The sequence below is a fragment of the Drosophila virilis genome, chromosome X (genome assembly GCF_030788295.1).
Source record: "Drosophila virilis strain 15010-1051.87 chromosome X, Dvir_AGI_RSII-ME, whole genome shotgun sequence".
In the NCBI taxonomy this organism is placed as follows: Eukaryota; Metazoa; Arthropoda; class Insecta; order Diptera; family Drosophilidae; genus Drosophila; species Drosophila virilis.
Genome location: NC_091543.1, coordinates 15,747,817 through 15,763,196, shown reverse-complemented (window position 1 = coordinate 15,763,196; position 15,380 = coordinate 15,747,817). Strand labels below are relative to the sequence as shown.

Sequence of the window (15,380 nt, the reverse complement as noted above, 5' to 3'; positions counted from 1 at the left end):
TGGGTGACGGCAGCTAAAACAACTATCCGCACCACTCGGACTTTGACACTGGCGAAGTGAAGCCAGTGAAGCTGCAACGGGAGTACATTGAACTCAAGCTCAGGGTCGGCACGGGTCAGGATTGCGTGCCACACTCCTGTGCGTGTGTGTGTGTGTGTGTGTGTGTGTGTGTGTGTGTTCACAACGCCCTTGGGCAGCACTATGGAAATGTGGAAAAAAAGGTCCCCGAAGAGCTGGCGTAGCACTCGCTGCCACGCAACACTTTTAGGCAGGGACATCGTTAACTTTGCGGCCGTGCCTCATTTGATTTTGAGAGCACTCCCAGCCAGCTTCAGGCTCCCAGCCCGGAATGACGACTAAATTAATGAAATTCATAGACTGTCGAGACGGCGACAGTTGCTTGCTCCGAATCGCTAGCTTAAAGCAACAAGGAGCTCGATACGTTTGCTGTTTAAGTAGCTTATTTTTGCTCAAATCGCAGCTGGAATCCTTTAAGTATGCTTTGTGCTTTGCTTCCATGCAGAAGTTCATTAGGCCAGCTTTAAATCGGATTTTTATATCGAAATCAGCATTTCAAGTCATCTGAATTTTAAGCTGCCCGGCACGAGATAAATGCTGGTCATAACGACCAACAACAACGAGGCATAAACAACAGACAGCGAACAGGTTGTTCCCTGTCCGAGGATATAACCACTTGAGAATTATAAGCAACGAAAAAAAATAAACGATAAAAACAAAACGAAGTCATGATAAGTAGTCAATTCTTTTGCTCTAGTTTCCTATAATCAGCTGGTACCATATTAAAAAGAGGAAAGAAAAAAACAGAAAATACTGTTATACTGTTCGCTGAATATTAAATACCCTTATCGACATATGACAGGGTGTGAGATAGTGGTACGATTCGACACAAGTATAGGGTTTTAAGGTGTTTCCATTGAGAGTATAGAAATTGATCGATTCTTAACTTTCATTTAAGGCATTTGCTTTTCAAACGATTATCTATTTCATATTCGTTATCCTATACCTGACTGTCTGTTAAGCTATATCTTTGGCGCTTATTTTCTTTCTGCCTCTTTGCCATCTATCTTTACAGTTAAGAGCTTTATACAGATACATTGTGGTATTTTTGAGGCATCCCTACAACTGCTTCTATACTTATTTGCGTATAAGTCTTTGAGCGCTTCCCCTTGCTTATCGCACTCACTTTCTCGAGGTACTACCTTTTTAGCTATATTCCGAAATTCCCAAAACTCTTTGAAGCTAACTTTCAAAAGGGTTATTTTGATTTTGTTGTGTTTTTCACAAAGTTCTCTAATTGTTTTCCTTCTTCTTCTTCGTTCCACTTTTGCTGTGAGTGCAACGGAATGTTAAGGATGAGTCGCTGAGCGACTGTGGAAATCGGATAACTTGCGAATACATTTTGTCTGCTTAGCCTGGCATCCAAGCTCTTCGGTCGACCCCGGGCTACCGTTTGACCCGCTTGCAGTACGACGAAGACGAACCCACTCGCATTTCAGCTTGATTTCGCAAAACAGAGTGGAAGACATTGCAGTTTATCACTTGCCGGGCGCTAAACTCCAAGTTTTGGTCGAAAACTTTTACGGATGCTATCATAAATCAACGGCTGCTGCTTTCGGATTCTGCTTCTCCTTCTGCTTTGGCTTTCGCCTTTGCCATTGCCTTCGTCCGCTTCATTTCGACTTATCATTGCCGTTGCAAGTTATGCACTAAAAACGCGGTCGCCCCATTTTATGGCTCTTCATTTTTAACTTTACGCAGTCTTTGGGGTCATGACTATCAAAAATACTTATTGTCCTTATGGCATCAGCTTGTTAGCTTGTTTGCCCCAATGCAGACTGATCGACTGGCATATACCCTCTAGGCCAGAAACAAGTTCATTGTCACGGATACAAAGCTATCTGTTCTACCTTAGTTATGCAATACTTTCAATAGTTCTTTTCGTATTTTTCATTACGATTTCCTTTTTTTGTTGATGCACTCGTTTTTTGCCATTCCTAACTACAGGGTATAGAAAGTATGTTGTTTACAGTTTGCAGTTTACAGTTTACAGTTTACAGTTTGCTGTTTGTAGTTTACAGTTCGTTCAGTGTTGTCGGGTGTTGAATGTTAAATTGTGGGGTGTCATCCGCTGCTCTGACATTCAGATATGTCACATTTGCGTACTGACTCAGCCGCAGGTGTTTGCAACGCCACAAAGTAGGCAACAAAATGCTGCACATTTCTCTCACGCCACCCTGACCTCGTCAAGGCTGTTTGTTATTGTTGTTGTTGGCCATACTTTGGCCAGTTTTTTGCGTAATTAACAAACAGCAGTACAACGAACGCATTCAGCCTGAAGCAGTTGGCAACAATGTGTACATGCATGTTCATATATATATATATATATATATATATATATCCAGCTTAAAGCTGAGGCGTTGAAAGCGTGTCAGCTGTGGGCATTTGCAAAAATGCTGGCATTATTAATAAACTATATGAAAAGAGCAAAAATTAAGGAATTCGCCAATAAAATTTGCTGGCTAGCACACTGTTATTTCCATAATTTTCTGCGGTTGCATACAGACAATGCCAAAAATGAACAGCCCGAACGAGTTGAGTGGAAGGGGGCGTTAACCAGCAGCCGCTTGGCCCATTGCAATTCAAATGCCAAAAGCGTCGCTGGGAAAAAAAAAAACAAAAAATGTAAGTGAAATAAAATAAAGTAAAATAATAATCATGGCAGCCAAAACGTGCAAAACGGTCAAAAGGGAAAATCCAACAACAACCAACGGGTTTCAATTATTTATTGGAATTTTTACCTACTGACAGCAAACAGTAAAAACAGAAGCTAGCAAATAACGAGAAGCAACAGCTAAATGCAATAGTCGCACACTGGATACCCTAACAGGCATAAGAACTAAATATTCTTGAAGCAAAAAGTTTTGTAAAATGAAGATTCATTTGGAAAAGATTGAAAAATTAAGCACTTGTTTTCGATAAGCCAATTTATGAGTATCCACTTTGATTGTATGAATAAGTTAAAATCTTTGAACTTTTCAATATGAACTTTTATAAAAAAAACATATTCTGTTTAAATTTTGTAACTGTTATAAACTAAACGAATACAGCAAAGCAGAAATGTTATAAAAAAAAAATGTTTAAATTTAAATTGAAAACGAACAGAAAAATTTTTAATTCAATTTCGTAAAAATCACAACAACAAAAAATATATGAATACCCAAGTAATCAGATTGTTTCTCTTAAATATATGCAAAAAGGAATTGGAATAAAGTTAATCGCAATTAAATACACATATAATAATTGAAATTTTACCTTGAATATGTTACACAGTTTGAGACAGAAGCTTAATACATTTGGCAAGGGTGTAAGGAGGACGCCAAATGGCAAACCAAAAACCAAAAAAACAAGAAACAAAAATGTGCGCACACACAAAGATTGTTAAATATATGAAAGAAAGCAACAATAAAAATGACAACAACAAGACGAAAGCCAATGCCAAAGCTGCCAACAACAAGAACAACAACAATAACAGCAATAACAACAATTGCAATAACATGCAGAACAACGACAAATACAAAAACGAGCTGTAGTCGGTGTGGGCGCAGGACTTGGATGTGGATGTGGATGTGGATGTGGATGATGTCGACGAGAAGCGACAGGCAAAGCCAATGCACAAAATATCAGCAGGTAGAATGCAGCTGGAAAATATTTTGGCAGCACACTGCACAATGGGTATTGAGTGGCATGTTAGTTGGCTCAATTTTCAATAGATTTGCCATTGAAAACAATTGTTTTTAATTAGCTGAAAAAAGAAATGCATATGCTTTCTGCTTGATCAAACCAAAATGCATAAATACCAGAAACAAGCATAATCCGTTTGCATGCCTAATGCGGTCACACTTTAAACTTGAAACGGTTTTCTAATCCGTTTGCATGCCTAATGCGGTCACACTTAAAACTTGAAACGGCTTTCTTATCCATTTGCATGCCTCATGCGGTCACACTTCAAACTTGAAACGGCTTTCTTATCCATTTGCATGCCTCATGCGGTCACACTTAAAACTTGAAACGGCTTTCTTATCCGTTTGCATGCCTAATGCGGTCACACTTTAAATTTGAAACGGCTTTCTAATGCCTTCGACAATTAGAAAAATGTGCTTAAATTACACCAAAAAAAAAAAACAGAAAAAACGAATTTAACACATTGCCAATTAGCTGTTAACTGAAATGTTGTCTCTGAAGATGTTAATGGAAGCTCGAATGTAAACGAAAACAGTTGATCATCTTAGGCAAGTGTGCGTGTGTGTGTGTGTGTGCCCATGCAGCATACACATAAAAACAAATCCAAATACATTTGTCATAATCTTTCATCAATGGCAAATGATGCTCAGCATCTCATATAATGGCAATTGAATGTATTTTTTTTTCTTTTCTATTTGTTGAGCTTTGTGTATTGCCTATTGAGCAGGCACTATGTATCCATGGAATATTTGTTATATTATGCAAAAGTGGCCCACACTTTTGTCTACTGTGTGCTGCTGCTGCTGCTGCTGCTGCTGTTGTTGTATTTGGGGCTCCACTGTGACTCGATGATGCTCGCCGGCGCCAACTTCACATTGGCAACGGCCACAAAATTGGGTTCTGGTTGCCGGCTTGTTGTTTGGTTCGTTGCCTGCCTGCAATTCCCTCTTAATATAATTTTTTATTTATTTCATTTTATTTTTGCCATTTTCGCTGCTGTGACTGTAACACGGGCTTTATGCTTTTTCACATATTTTATATGAACGTACACACACACACATATATATATACACACACACGTGTGTATTTGTATTTACTCTACCTGCGCCTACCTGGCCAAATATACACGGTAGAATTGGCCCCATAAAATTGGCCTTTTAATTGTCTTCCTTGCTGGACCGAACTGTAATAAATCTGCTTTCATTGACAGCTTCTGGTCATGCCTTTAAGCCTGGTCCATTTTTATTTTTGACATAGGCGTGGCAGTGGTTAGGCGAGTAGAGCGGGGCGGGGCGGGGCTGGGCGGCGCATAATATCTAAGCAAAGCGCGCATAACTTACATTTCGGCTGACAAAAGTGTGCAAAACTATGCAAATTTTTACTTTGATTATACATAAGTATTTTTGGGTTCACTTGCTTGGGTACGGTTTGAGTTGAATGCTGGGCGGAGCTGAAAATTTTGGCACGGCTTGAATTTAAATTGAGACTCCGTGTTCCGTTTCAGAGTCAGTCTCAATCTGAGTCTGTCATGGCAAGCATTTAGTTGAGTTTTGGCTTTGGTTGCCAGGCAAAACATACACATACCCCACATACCTCACATACATACCTCACACACACACACACACACGCACACTCCATACACACGCATAGCGCACAACACCGCAGAAATAATCAAAATTTATTGTTCAAATTAGTGCAAATATTTCACAGCCAAGTTTAGATAGAAGCTTCATGGGAGACCGAAACGGGTGGATTGTGGCCAGCAAAGGGGGGGGGGGGGGGGGGGGGGATTCTGAAGTTGGGCGGCAAAACAATTTGTATGCAGCGTTGCAATTAGAAATTTCTGACATTAATAAGCAGCAATTTGTGCACATGACACCCCAAGACCAACAGCAGGCGCAGCGATCCACAAGCGAAGGCAGCACAAGCCAGCTGCAGGCAGGCAGGCAGACATGCAGGCGTGGACGGACAGCGGAGCAAAAATGTTACCAAAGAACTTGAGACAAAAATGTGGCAATTAGTTAGTTTCGGGTCTCTCATTATACCCTGAACCTATTGAATGTAACTAAATCGGGTGTCATGTTTAGCTGCAAATGCATCACAAATATACATATATACATACATATATATTCATGATCAGGTTGATGAGCCGCGTCGAGACAGTCATGTCATCAGTTCGCATTTTGATATACTTATCGATCATCAAAATATCGATAAGTATCGATTTTCAGATATGGCTATAGCTCGAAGACTATAAGAGCTAGGCATACAAAACTTGGCATATAGATAGGATACACAGATAATTCCTAATACCCATTCCCTTTCCCTTCAAAACACTTTCAGTCCTTTGGTAGATGCACACGAAATTCAGGTCTGAGGATTTCTCAACGAATCTGAACACGAAATTTTGTACGATATGCATTTCCCAAAGTGGTAGCTATTTTTTGTGTGCTATGCTTAAGGTATCTCGTAGTCACGCAGTCCCGTCTAAAGCATTCTGACTTGCTTGTGATTGTTGTTGTTGTTGTTGTTGTTGTTCCCAGGCGCCAGCTAAGATGTCGTATCAGGCTCCATCTCAATCTCGAAGCTCTCAAGCGAAAGTCAGCTTATATTTAGCTTAATATTTGAATTTTAGCTGTCACCATAGCAGCTCAGTCAAACCTAGCCCAGCCCAGCCCAACCAGATGCGAATCTATCAATAAAAACAAACTGCAAACCATTAACGGAGACCTCCACCAGCTGCTGCTGCAGCTGCTTCCTGAAGGGAGACTCTTAAGCCAATGTTGAGCTTCAAGTTTGCCATTAACACTTAAATGTTTTAATACAAAACTTAGGGCTTTAAGTGCTGCCAGGACAAATGAAGCTTCAGGCAGATCAATCAGGACGGCAGCCAGACGTTGGATGAATTTATTGGTAACCCAAGCGGATGAGATACTTTGATTTACTTAAATAAGCAAATCCTGCCAGGCCATAATAATCATAATAATATCATAATAATCAGCTCGACAACAGGTGCCGCCAGGCAACCTGATTGGAAACTTAATAAATTATTGTATATATTTATGCATATATACATACATACATATGTACATATTATATTCAAAAGCGTCAATAATGTACTGACAATTCGAACATCAAAGCAAAGCGTTCATTTTTCGGTTTATTATCCAATTTCAAAGAAAATAAAACTTCCTCAATAAGATAAGTAGCGGCAACTCATGTACATACATACATGTATGTATGTATGCATGTTTGTGGCTTGTGGCAAGCGAAGTTTTTATAACAACATTTTAGGGGGTTACTAACGTTAGGGCGTGGCCATGTTGTATGTAGGCTGTTTGCCCAATTTGTGAAAAGCCAGATATAAGAAATTCATTCTTAGATATCCTGTGATGATATTTAATACATACGCGCGATAGATGTACATATGCATGTATGTGCACACATACATATGTACATGTGCAAAGCGTATGCAGAATTTTAAGCAGGAGCTCACCAATATACATGCGTACATATGTATGCGTATGTATGTATGCGTGTACGTGTATTTGAACATAGTTTTTTTTTTTTTTTTTTTTTTTTGTATTGTTACCAGCTTTAGTTGCCCCAAGGCAACATGAACAATAAAATCAAACATTTGTCAGACGTTTTTTTTTTTCCAGCAAATATTTTAGTCATTTAGGGTAGTCGGCCCCCTTCCTCACCTTACACAGCGAACGCTCATGTTTTATGCATAATTGTGATGAAACACATTTTCAGTGTGTCTGCATATTGCTAAAAGGCTTTTGGTTAGAGTGGGAATTTCTAGTTCAATTTGCTGAATAAGTGCACTTATTAATTTTCTGCTCGTGAACTAAATCGTTCTTTTTAATTTACTCGCTCAGTTTTTTCAAGTCCATCATGAACTATTCGCAAACTTAAGTCTTACAGCTGAACATGAACGATTCGTTAAGCTAAGCTTTTCAGTTTCAGACGATCTTTATTTTCTGTTTAGTTATTTTCAATGTTTTCAGTTGCTAAAGATATATTTGATAATTGATAGATTTTGTTTATAAAGAACATACATCGTTCATGAACGACTGAACGACAATCAAGAGTGTATCGTTCATAACCGATTTAGTTCACTAATCACTGAACAAGTTCAGTAGTTCATTTAACTGACCCGTTCAATTGAACTTGGTCTGAAATAAATAAACACAATTCTACTTTTGGGCTAAGGCTAGGGTAGCCAAATATGTTATTAAGGAAAGTTATCGCTATGCTGTTATCGTTATTGCGTAAGCTCCCGCAGAGTTGCATTTGGCTGGCAATACCTGTTTAAAGTTGGCAACGTCTCCTCATTCTATTTCCTGGCCACGTGCTCGACTCGGCTGGTAAGTGGAAAGGCATGTTTTTTGTTGATAAAGAACATTCATAACTGGTAGTGACTAAGAGTAATTGAACTACTCGGCATCAAAATAAATGAAATAGAAGGCCCCTTAGCAGCTGCCATTTTACAAATTAGTAAAATTTGTTTCCACAGAAAAAAAAAAAAAAAAAAAAAAAAAACACTAATTTTTAATATACAGCGCTGTGAACTATTTCCAAGAATTAGGGCCAAATGAGCGGAAAAAAATGTAGTGTATCGAGCGGGTGGGCAGGCAGGGCCATTCAATGAGCAATTCCGACGGGTATCGTTTCACATCCACAAAATGGCCGTCTCCTGAGATTGGCTTTTAAAGAATGCCTCTCAATTTGGCGCAGAGCCCCAACAATTTACGTTACTTATACAATATGTAAGTACTCGTGTATTCTTTAACATGCCTATGCGTGTGCTTGTGTGTGTGGGTGTGTGTGTGTGTGTGTGTGTGTGGGTGGGACGAGCCAAATGAAACGCGTCGCGGCTCCTAATCACGCGGCGGCGACGCCAATTTTATAGCCCCCCGGCTGCAGACGGCCGCAACCGACTGCGCAATACTCTGTTTCTACATTTGTTTGCGAACTTTTGGCTACCAGCAGGCGCTTGTTCTTTATTCTGAGCTCTAACCAAGTTACCATAGCTGCAAATCGCCAAGCGAATATGCTCTTTTACACTTTGCGAACAGCGTATAAAAACCAAATGAAAGCAAACCCGAATTTCACAGGCCAGGGGCAGCCCTTACTTAGATTTGCCCTAAAATAAAAAGCAAAGTTAACAAGTTGTTGCCTTTTTTGTATAACACATAAAGTATGTACAGTTGGGTGTGTGTGTGTGTCTGTGTGTCTGTGTGTGTGCGTGTGTGTGTGCGTACTCGCCATATACATTTCAATGTGGCTTTAGAGTTATGGGTCGATGTGCAGATTTCTGTTATCTCTTTGTTGCCGCACCGGTAAATGGCGAGCGAGCAAATTTTGATGCTCATCTTTTTCTTTTTACAACACCACTCCCTCTCTACCTCTCTCTCTCTCTCTCTCTCTCTCTCTCTCTCTCTGCTACCCTTCGCCAACAGCCGCTTTCAGGCTCCCGCTCAGCCATCGCATTTCTTTGAGGCGCGCATTTTGTATTTTTTGGAGGCGTTTTGTTGGCGTCGGCCTTAATATAAATTCGTTAACGTTAACCTTTTGGCAGCTGGCTGGCGTTATCCTAAATCAACAATGCCTGCAACAAGGACTAAGGACCAAGGAGTCGCCTGCAATTGTGCCAATTGCCTGCCGCTTGTCAGTTAATCAAAATAAAAGCTCGCCCGCTAACCAAAAAAAAAAAAAAAAAAAAGATGGAAAGGAAAATTTTGAAAAAAAAAAACAAAAATGGAGATGTAAATAACAAAAGAGTAGACGCAGCCAGAAGACATTCACAGGACTCGATCAGGACTATGGCTCGGGCTTAGGATGTAGGCGTGGTTGTTGTTGGCGTTCTTGTTATAGCCTGGCGCGCCGCCAAATACATTTTTGGCATAGAAAACACAACACGTTCTGCTTCTTGCCTTTGGCTCTGTTGGTTTTTATTAGTTTGCTTTTGTTATTATTATTGTTGTTCTTGTTCTTGTTGTTGTTGTTGTTGTTTTGCCAGCGATTTGGCGTTTGCCTTGTCTTTTGCGTCCGTACTGCGAACTCTGGACCATATTTTAGTGCATCGACGGCGAAATATTTTTCAATTTTTCAACACATTTGGCTGGCAGCAGCAAAATGCTGCTCATATTTTCACAAGCTGTCAACATATATCTTGTTGCGGGGCGGGGAGTGGGAGGCGTGTTAGTGTGTGTGTGTGTGTGTGTAGGTGGCGCTGTCTGCAGACTGCTGCTGCGTGCACATTTCTGGCAACACTGTTGCAGTTAGAGGCAGTAGTGGCAACAACAAACGGCAAACAAGGCTTGTGGCAAGTGCGCTTATGCCATGGCCACGCCCAGCCCCCACACGCACTCACACACAAATGCATACAAACAGACACATACATACATGCACACACATGCATACATGCACATTCACATGCACATGCACAGACAGCGCTCGCTGATTGACAAAGGCAAACGAAAGTTGGTGAGGGGACGACAAGCAAGGGACTGCTGCTGCCGCTAGGTGGCGTCTGGCGGCTGGCAGGCGCTTGCTTGACAGTCAACATCAAACATGGCATAAAAATCAACGCCGGCGCTCGACAAGTTCGCTGGGTCGTAAATGGGCAAAACACTTTTACAAAGTGCAGCTTATACACACACGCACAAAAAAAAGCACACACGCACACAAAGAGAATAAATAGCGTGAGCGGGCGGGTTAAAGCGAAAGTAGCGAACATTTGTTAACGCAATGGCGGCGCACTTAACACTCAGCCTACTCCACAGGGGGCGCCCCACCCAGCTCACACACACACACACACACACACATACACACGCACATACACACGCAGACGCGCCTCGCACACTCAGCATTTAAGTTGATGGCGTTTTTGGCGAGTGACGCTTGAAACGCGCGTTTTCCGCGCGATTTGATAGCGCTTTTGGCTGCGCATTTTGATTGCTATACTCTGACCTCAGCAATTAAAGTCGCCTCGTAAAGCCCAGATTCAATGTTCCAGCCGTGACACGTGTGTGTGTGGTAGGTAATGGGTATGGGTATGCGTCTGGGTTTGATTTCAATTTAGTTGGGTTATTGCCTTGCTCGGCCGGCCACAAAAAATAATAAGCCAAATAGCCATAAAGTAGAACGAGTACAACCCCTCACTTGTCCCTTCGCCTAACCAAATTACCCAACAAATTCACAAGCCCACCCGAAAAAAAAAAAAAAAAAACGCCACCTTTCGGCAAGCATTTTGCCTAGACTCGGTCTCGGTCACACATTGCATGCCAATTGCTGATGATGTCAGGGAGGGGGATGCGGCGGGAAGGGAGCTAGTGCACTGGCATGTGAAAACGCGTTCAATTGAAACTGGGTTACAGCTTAGGGGTTACGGGTTATGGGCTGTATGAGCTTATAGGTTATATGGCTAATGGCGCTGATTGTGTGTGTGTGTGTGTGTGTTTTTTTTTTGTTTTCCCTGATTATACGATCACATATTGGCAATGGCATTGGCCAAAAAGTGTGTGCCACAAATCAGCCCAGACATCGAGGTCGCCATATTGGAAATATGTACATATGTATGTATGTATGTATGTGTACATTTGATGATGCTGACGATTTGTGGCTGAGAGTGGGGCCCGTGCAGGGACTAATTGATTGCCTGACAAGGATTGTTAACATCGGCACATACACATAAATAGCTGCACCTCGGGTTTGTTCGGTGACATTTTGATTGATTGTTGATTAATTTTAATTGCTTTGTCAGTCACTGAATGGCCTTGAGCTTAATTGATCGATTGACAGCCTAATTGAATGCATAATCGTTATAATAACGAAACAAAACAAGCTAATAATGCACATATTGCATATAAAATGCAATCAATTAAATAAGTTTGCATAGTTATTAATTGAAATACAATTGTGATTGATTCTTCATAGATGCGCAATTACATCATTTTGCTTTGAATTGATTGATTTACAATAATTTGCGTCAAGTAGTCGCTTGAAGTTGCTGCGTTTTATGCTCCAGATTGATGGTAAATTTGGATTTATACATTTCAATTATAAATGAACAATTAATAATAATTAGAACGCTTCTTGGTGGCCAGCGCTGCCAGATTATTGTATTGCTGACCTCAATTGAAACGCGGCCACCTGCAACGATATATTTATCGATATCGGAGCTTCACGTTTCCCTACTTTTTCTTTGCTAGGCCTTCGAGTTGAATTTCGCCCTCTATTGTGCAAAGCAGAGAACGAGCTAATAATATTAGATCTCTGTTGTGTGCTGGCAACGTTGCGACTTTTACCGTTGAATTTTGCAAACCGACGCGTTCTTATTGCGCAGTTTTTGCTTGCACAAAACTAATCAAATTGTTGTACTTAAATCAAATTGCAGCGAAGAGAGAACTATTATACGCGTTCTATGAACATGCCCAAAGCAATACACCAGGACCTCAAAGAGGACGATTCGAATCTGTTTCTGAAGCCCCATCCCTATGGCAATGGCGGCCAACAGCAGCAGCTGCAGCAGCAGGGCAAAAAAAAAGCTAACACCGAGGGACAGTCAAACGCCAACGGGCCTCAGAAGAAGGCGGTTTTTGATCCGACTAGTACTGAGAATGTGCTGAAGTGCTATATTAAATATCACAAGGCATCCATTGAGTCAGTCAAGAAGAAGTCCAATGAGATCACCGAGAAGATGCTCAAAACCAACATGGCCATAGCGGAGAGGAACCAGGAGAATGCCCTACTTAGAAAACAGTAAGAGTTTAACAACAATATATTGTGGCTTAGGTATTTGGAGATATTTGTTCTGTTTTTATTTATTAGATTGCAGAACATTGAGCAGAAAGTTGAGGAGCTGAATAAAATGTCGGACGCGCTGGGCCAGGAAAATAGAAACCTTAGGGAGAAGTGCACTGCTGTCGAAGAGAAGTATGTCTCATTGGAGACAGCCTACGACAAGGAGTTTGCTCTTCTTAAGGCCACTTTGGCCAAGCAAAAGGCCGAGCTAAAGCAAAACAATAAGCTCTTGGAGGAGGTAAGCAGGCGCCCAGTTGACCAACAAACAATCAAATATCCAATCCTATGTACTTAGCTTAAGGCACTGCAGCTAGAGAAACAGCAGATGGTGGCCAGACTGGAGACCATGGCACAGCAGAAGGCTGACGAGATGGCCGAATTGCAAATTAAAAATGCTCAGTTGCAGTTGCAGATTAGTGAAGTGGAGGCCGCCTTTGAGCAGTACAAGCTGCAATCTGTTGAGCAGCACGAGGTTTGTACTTATGTACATAATAATGCCAATAGTCAACACAATAATAACAAGTATATGCGTATTCCAGACCGTGCAAGCCAAGCTAACGGCCGAGCTGCAACAGCAGGCAGCTGAACTTACTGAGCAGATTGAGAAGAGCGAAAGGCGCGAGGCTGACCTGCAGGCGACATTGGCTAAGCTGAATGATGTTGAGAAACGCGGCTTGAAGCTACAACAAATCAATCAACAACTAACGCTTGAGGTGTCCGAGGTAGAGAAACGCTTGAACGCAGAAATCGAGCAGCAAAAGCTGAAGATAGAAGAACTTAACAGCCAGATTCGGAAGTTAAAGTCTGATGAGCAGCGTTATCAAGACGAAATCGAATTGCTTGAGGAGGCCAAGGAGCAGCTAGAGGGTTCAAAGGCTGAAGCAGCTGCCTTAGCTAAGTGTGAGCTTAGCAAGGTTGAAAGTCACGAGCTCAAGCTAAAAAAGAACATGGAAGAGCTTCAGGAAGAGCATTTGAAAATAACCAAGGCATTGTCAGCTGAAAATGCCGGGCTGACCCAACAATTGGAGACTCTCAAGCAACTGTATGAGGTTAGTGAGAATCGGTAATAAGAGGAATAAAAGTCAAATGACGCCTTACACAACTTTTTACAGACGAAGATGAATTCACTTGAGGAGGAGCTACATCAGAAATGTGCAGCCCATATCGATGACCAGCAGCAATTTGCCGAGCTGGAGCGTCGGAAGAATGTGAGTTGTGCCACTGAATTGCTAACTAACAAGCGTAGTCACATTTAAAGCTCTCTTTCGTGCAGGCCACCATAGCAGAGCTGACATACAAAATAAATCAAATTAGCACCGTCTTCGGGCAGCCAGTGGGCACTGTCGGTGCCATGAGCAACCATCAGGTTGGACAGAAGAAGACAAATGAAGCAACCATATCGGTAAGCGTACACAAAACTGTAGCACCATTGCAGCCAGCAGCCTTGGCTACGGATGATGCTGACACTTCTGGAGAGAGTATTGCCAAAAACGTAGCTGAAATAACTGCAATGAATGCAAATACTTCTGCGGCCAAAAGACGCCGCACAGCAGCTAAGCGTCCTTTGGTCAATCATTACACTTCTGATTTTAACACTGACACTGATGATAACGATAACGAGCCAGATTGGAAACCGCCACAGCCCAAGTTGGTGTGTTTCGTTACTGAAAATAGGCTACCTTCATGTTTCGCTTGTCAATATTTCTTTTATGTTTTGTGCTTTTTACAGATGAAGAAGAATCGGTTCGGCTATGGAAATGCCAACACTTCACGTGGGCGCCCCTCGCCCCAGGAAACTGAAAATGTTTTCGATAAATTGAAGAGTTCAGGCAACTAATTGACAGTATTCCTCACAGATATATATATATACACTTATAATCCATAATTCATTTAATACTTGTTCAGCACAAGTATCTTAAATTGAACACTCGAATCTGTTTATTACCTACAATTTTAATTTGTATTTGAATGTTTATGCACAGTGCTTAAGCATTCGAAAAGAAAACCTTAATTAATACATTGTATTCATCTATGTTAATTATGAATATGAACGTTGTTTTGCGCAAAGGAGTTTTAAACATTTGACTTTGGCTTTAAACTGGCCATTTAATCGTATCACATCTTATCACATTCATTAAAATAAACAATTACTCGTTCTTGACGTATGCTCGTTTAATTAAACTGTTGTGTACTTTCAGCCATTGGCATGCTGTTGATTGATGCAATGATTGAAGCGTGACTTGATTAAAATGATTAATCTCACTGCGGCTGACTGATGTATGTCAATTGGTTGTGCGCGGCGCTTATCAATTGATAAGAATGCTTCATAAAATGCTGATTCTCCGTTACTAATCCAATTTTAACTGTGATTAGCATTTTGCAGAGCACACAGACAGACACAAAGTGTATATTCTTGTTGACCCAACCCAGCCGAATGATTGATTGGATTCTTCCCGGACAATCTAGCCGGCCTGGCTGCACGCTTGTCCACTTATCCACTTAACCATCCATCACCATCACAGGCAGACGCCCAGTCACAATTCAATAAAGCTAAAGCCACAACACAGCATGCCCAGCTCATGCCACGGCCATGGCCTGCTTCCTTCTCCACTCGCTGCCCACAGCAACCAATGCTAATTGTATTACGCAGGAACAAGCGCAGAGCAATCCTTTCAGTCGCCTAGAACCGCAGCCAACAGCGTGAGCGGCGGCGACGGCAGCTGCAGCAGTAACAGCAGCAACAGCAGCAGCAGCAGCAGTTACGGCAACAAGAGTAACTGTTACTGCTAAAGTTACAACAATTC

The 15,380-nt window shown here is 41.4% G+C and overlaps 1 protein-coding gene and 1 long non-coding RNA gene across 2 annotated transcripts in view; one reads left to right on the top strand and one right to left on the bottom strand.

Moving 5' to 3' along the window:
• The window catches only part of LOC138911793 (uncharacterized), a 64,836-nt gene that overhangs the window by 15,832 nt on the left and 33,624 nt on the right, over positions 1 to 15,380 (bottom strand). The gene's annotated exons all lie outside the window — the stretch shown is intronic.
• Positions 8,034 to 14,737, top strand: c(3)G (crossover suppressor on 3 of Gowen). Its single transcript, XM_002058995.4, has 8 exons — positions 8,034 to 8,135; positions 12,170 to 12,534; positions 12,604 to 12,814; positions 12,872 to 13,048; positions 13,116 to 13,625; positions 13,689 to 13,784; positions 13,850 to 14,227; positions 14,306 to 14,737. The coding sequence occupies exons 2-8, from the start codon at positions 12,197 to 12,199 to the stop codon at positions 14,411 to 14,413; spliced, it is 1,818 nt and encodes a 605-aa protein (XP_002059031.2). The 5' UTR covers positions 8,034 to 8,135; positions 12,170 to 12,196; the 3' UTR covers positions 14,414 to 14,737.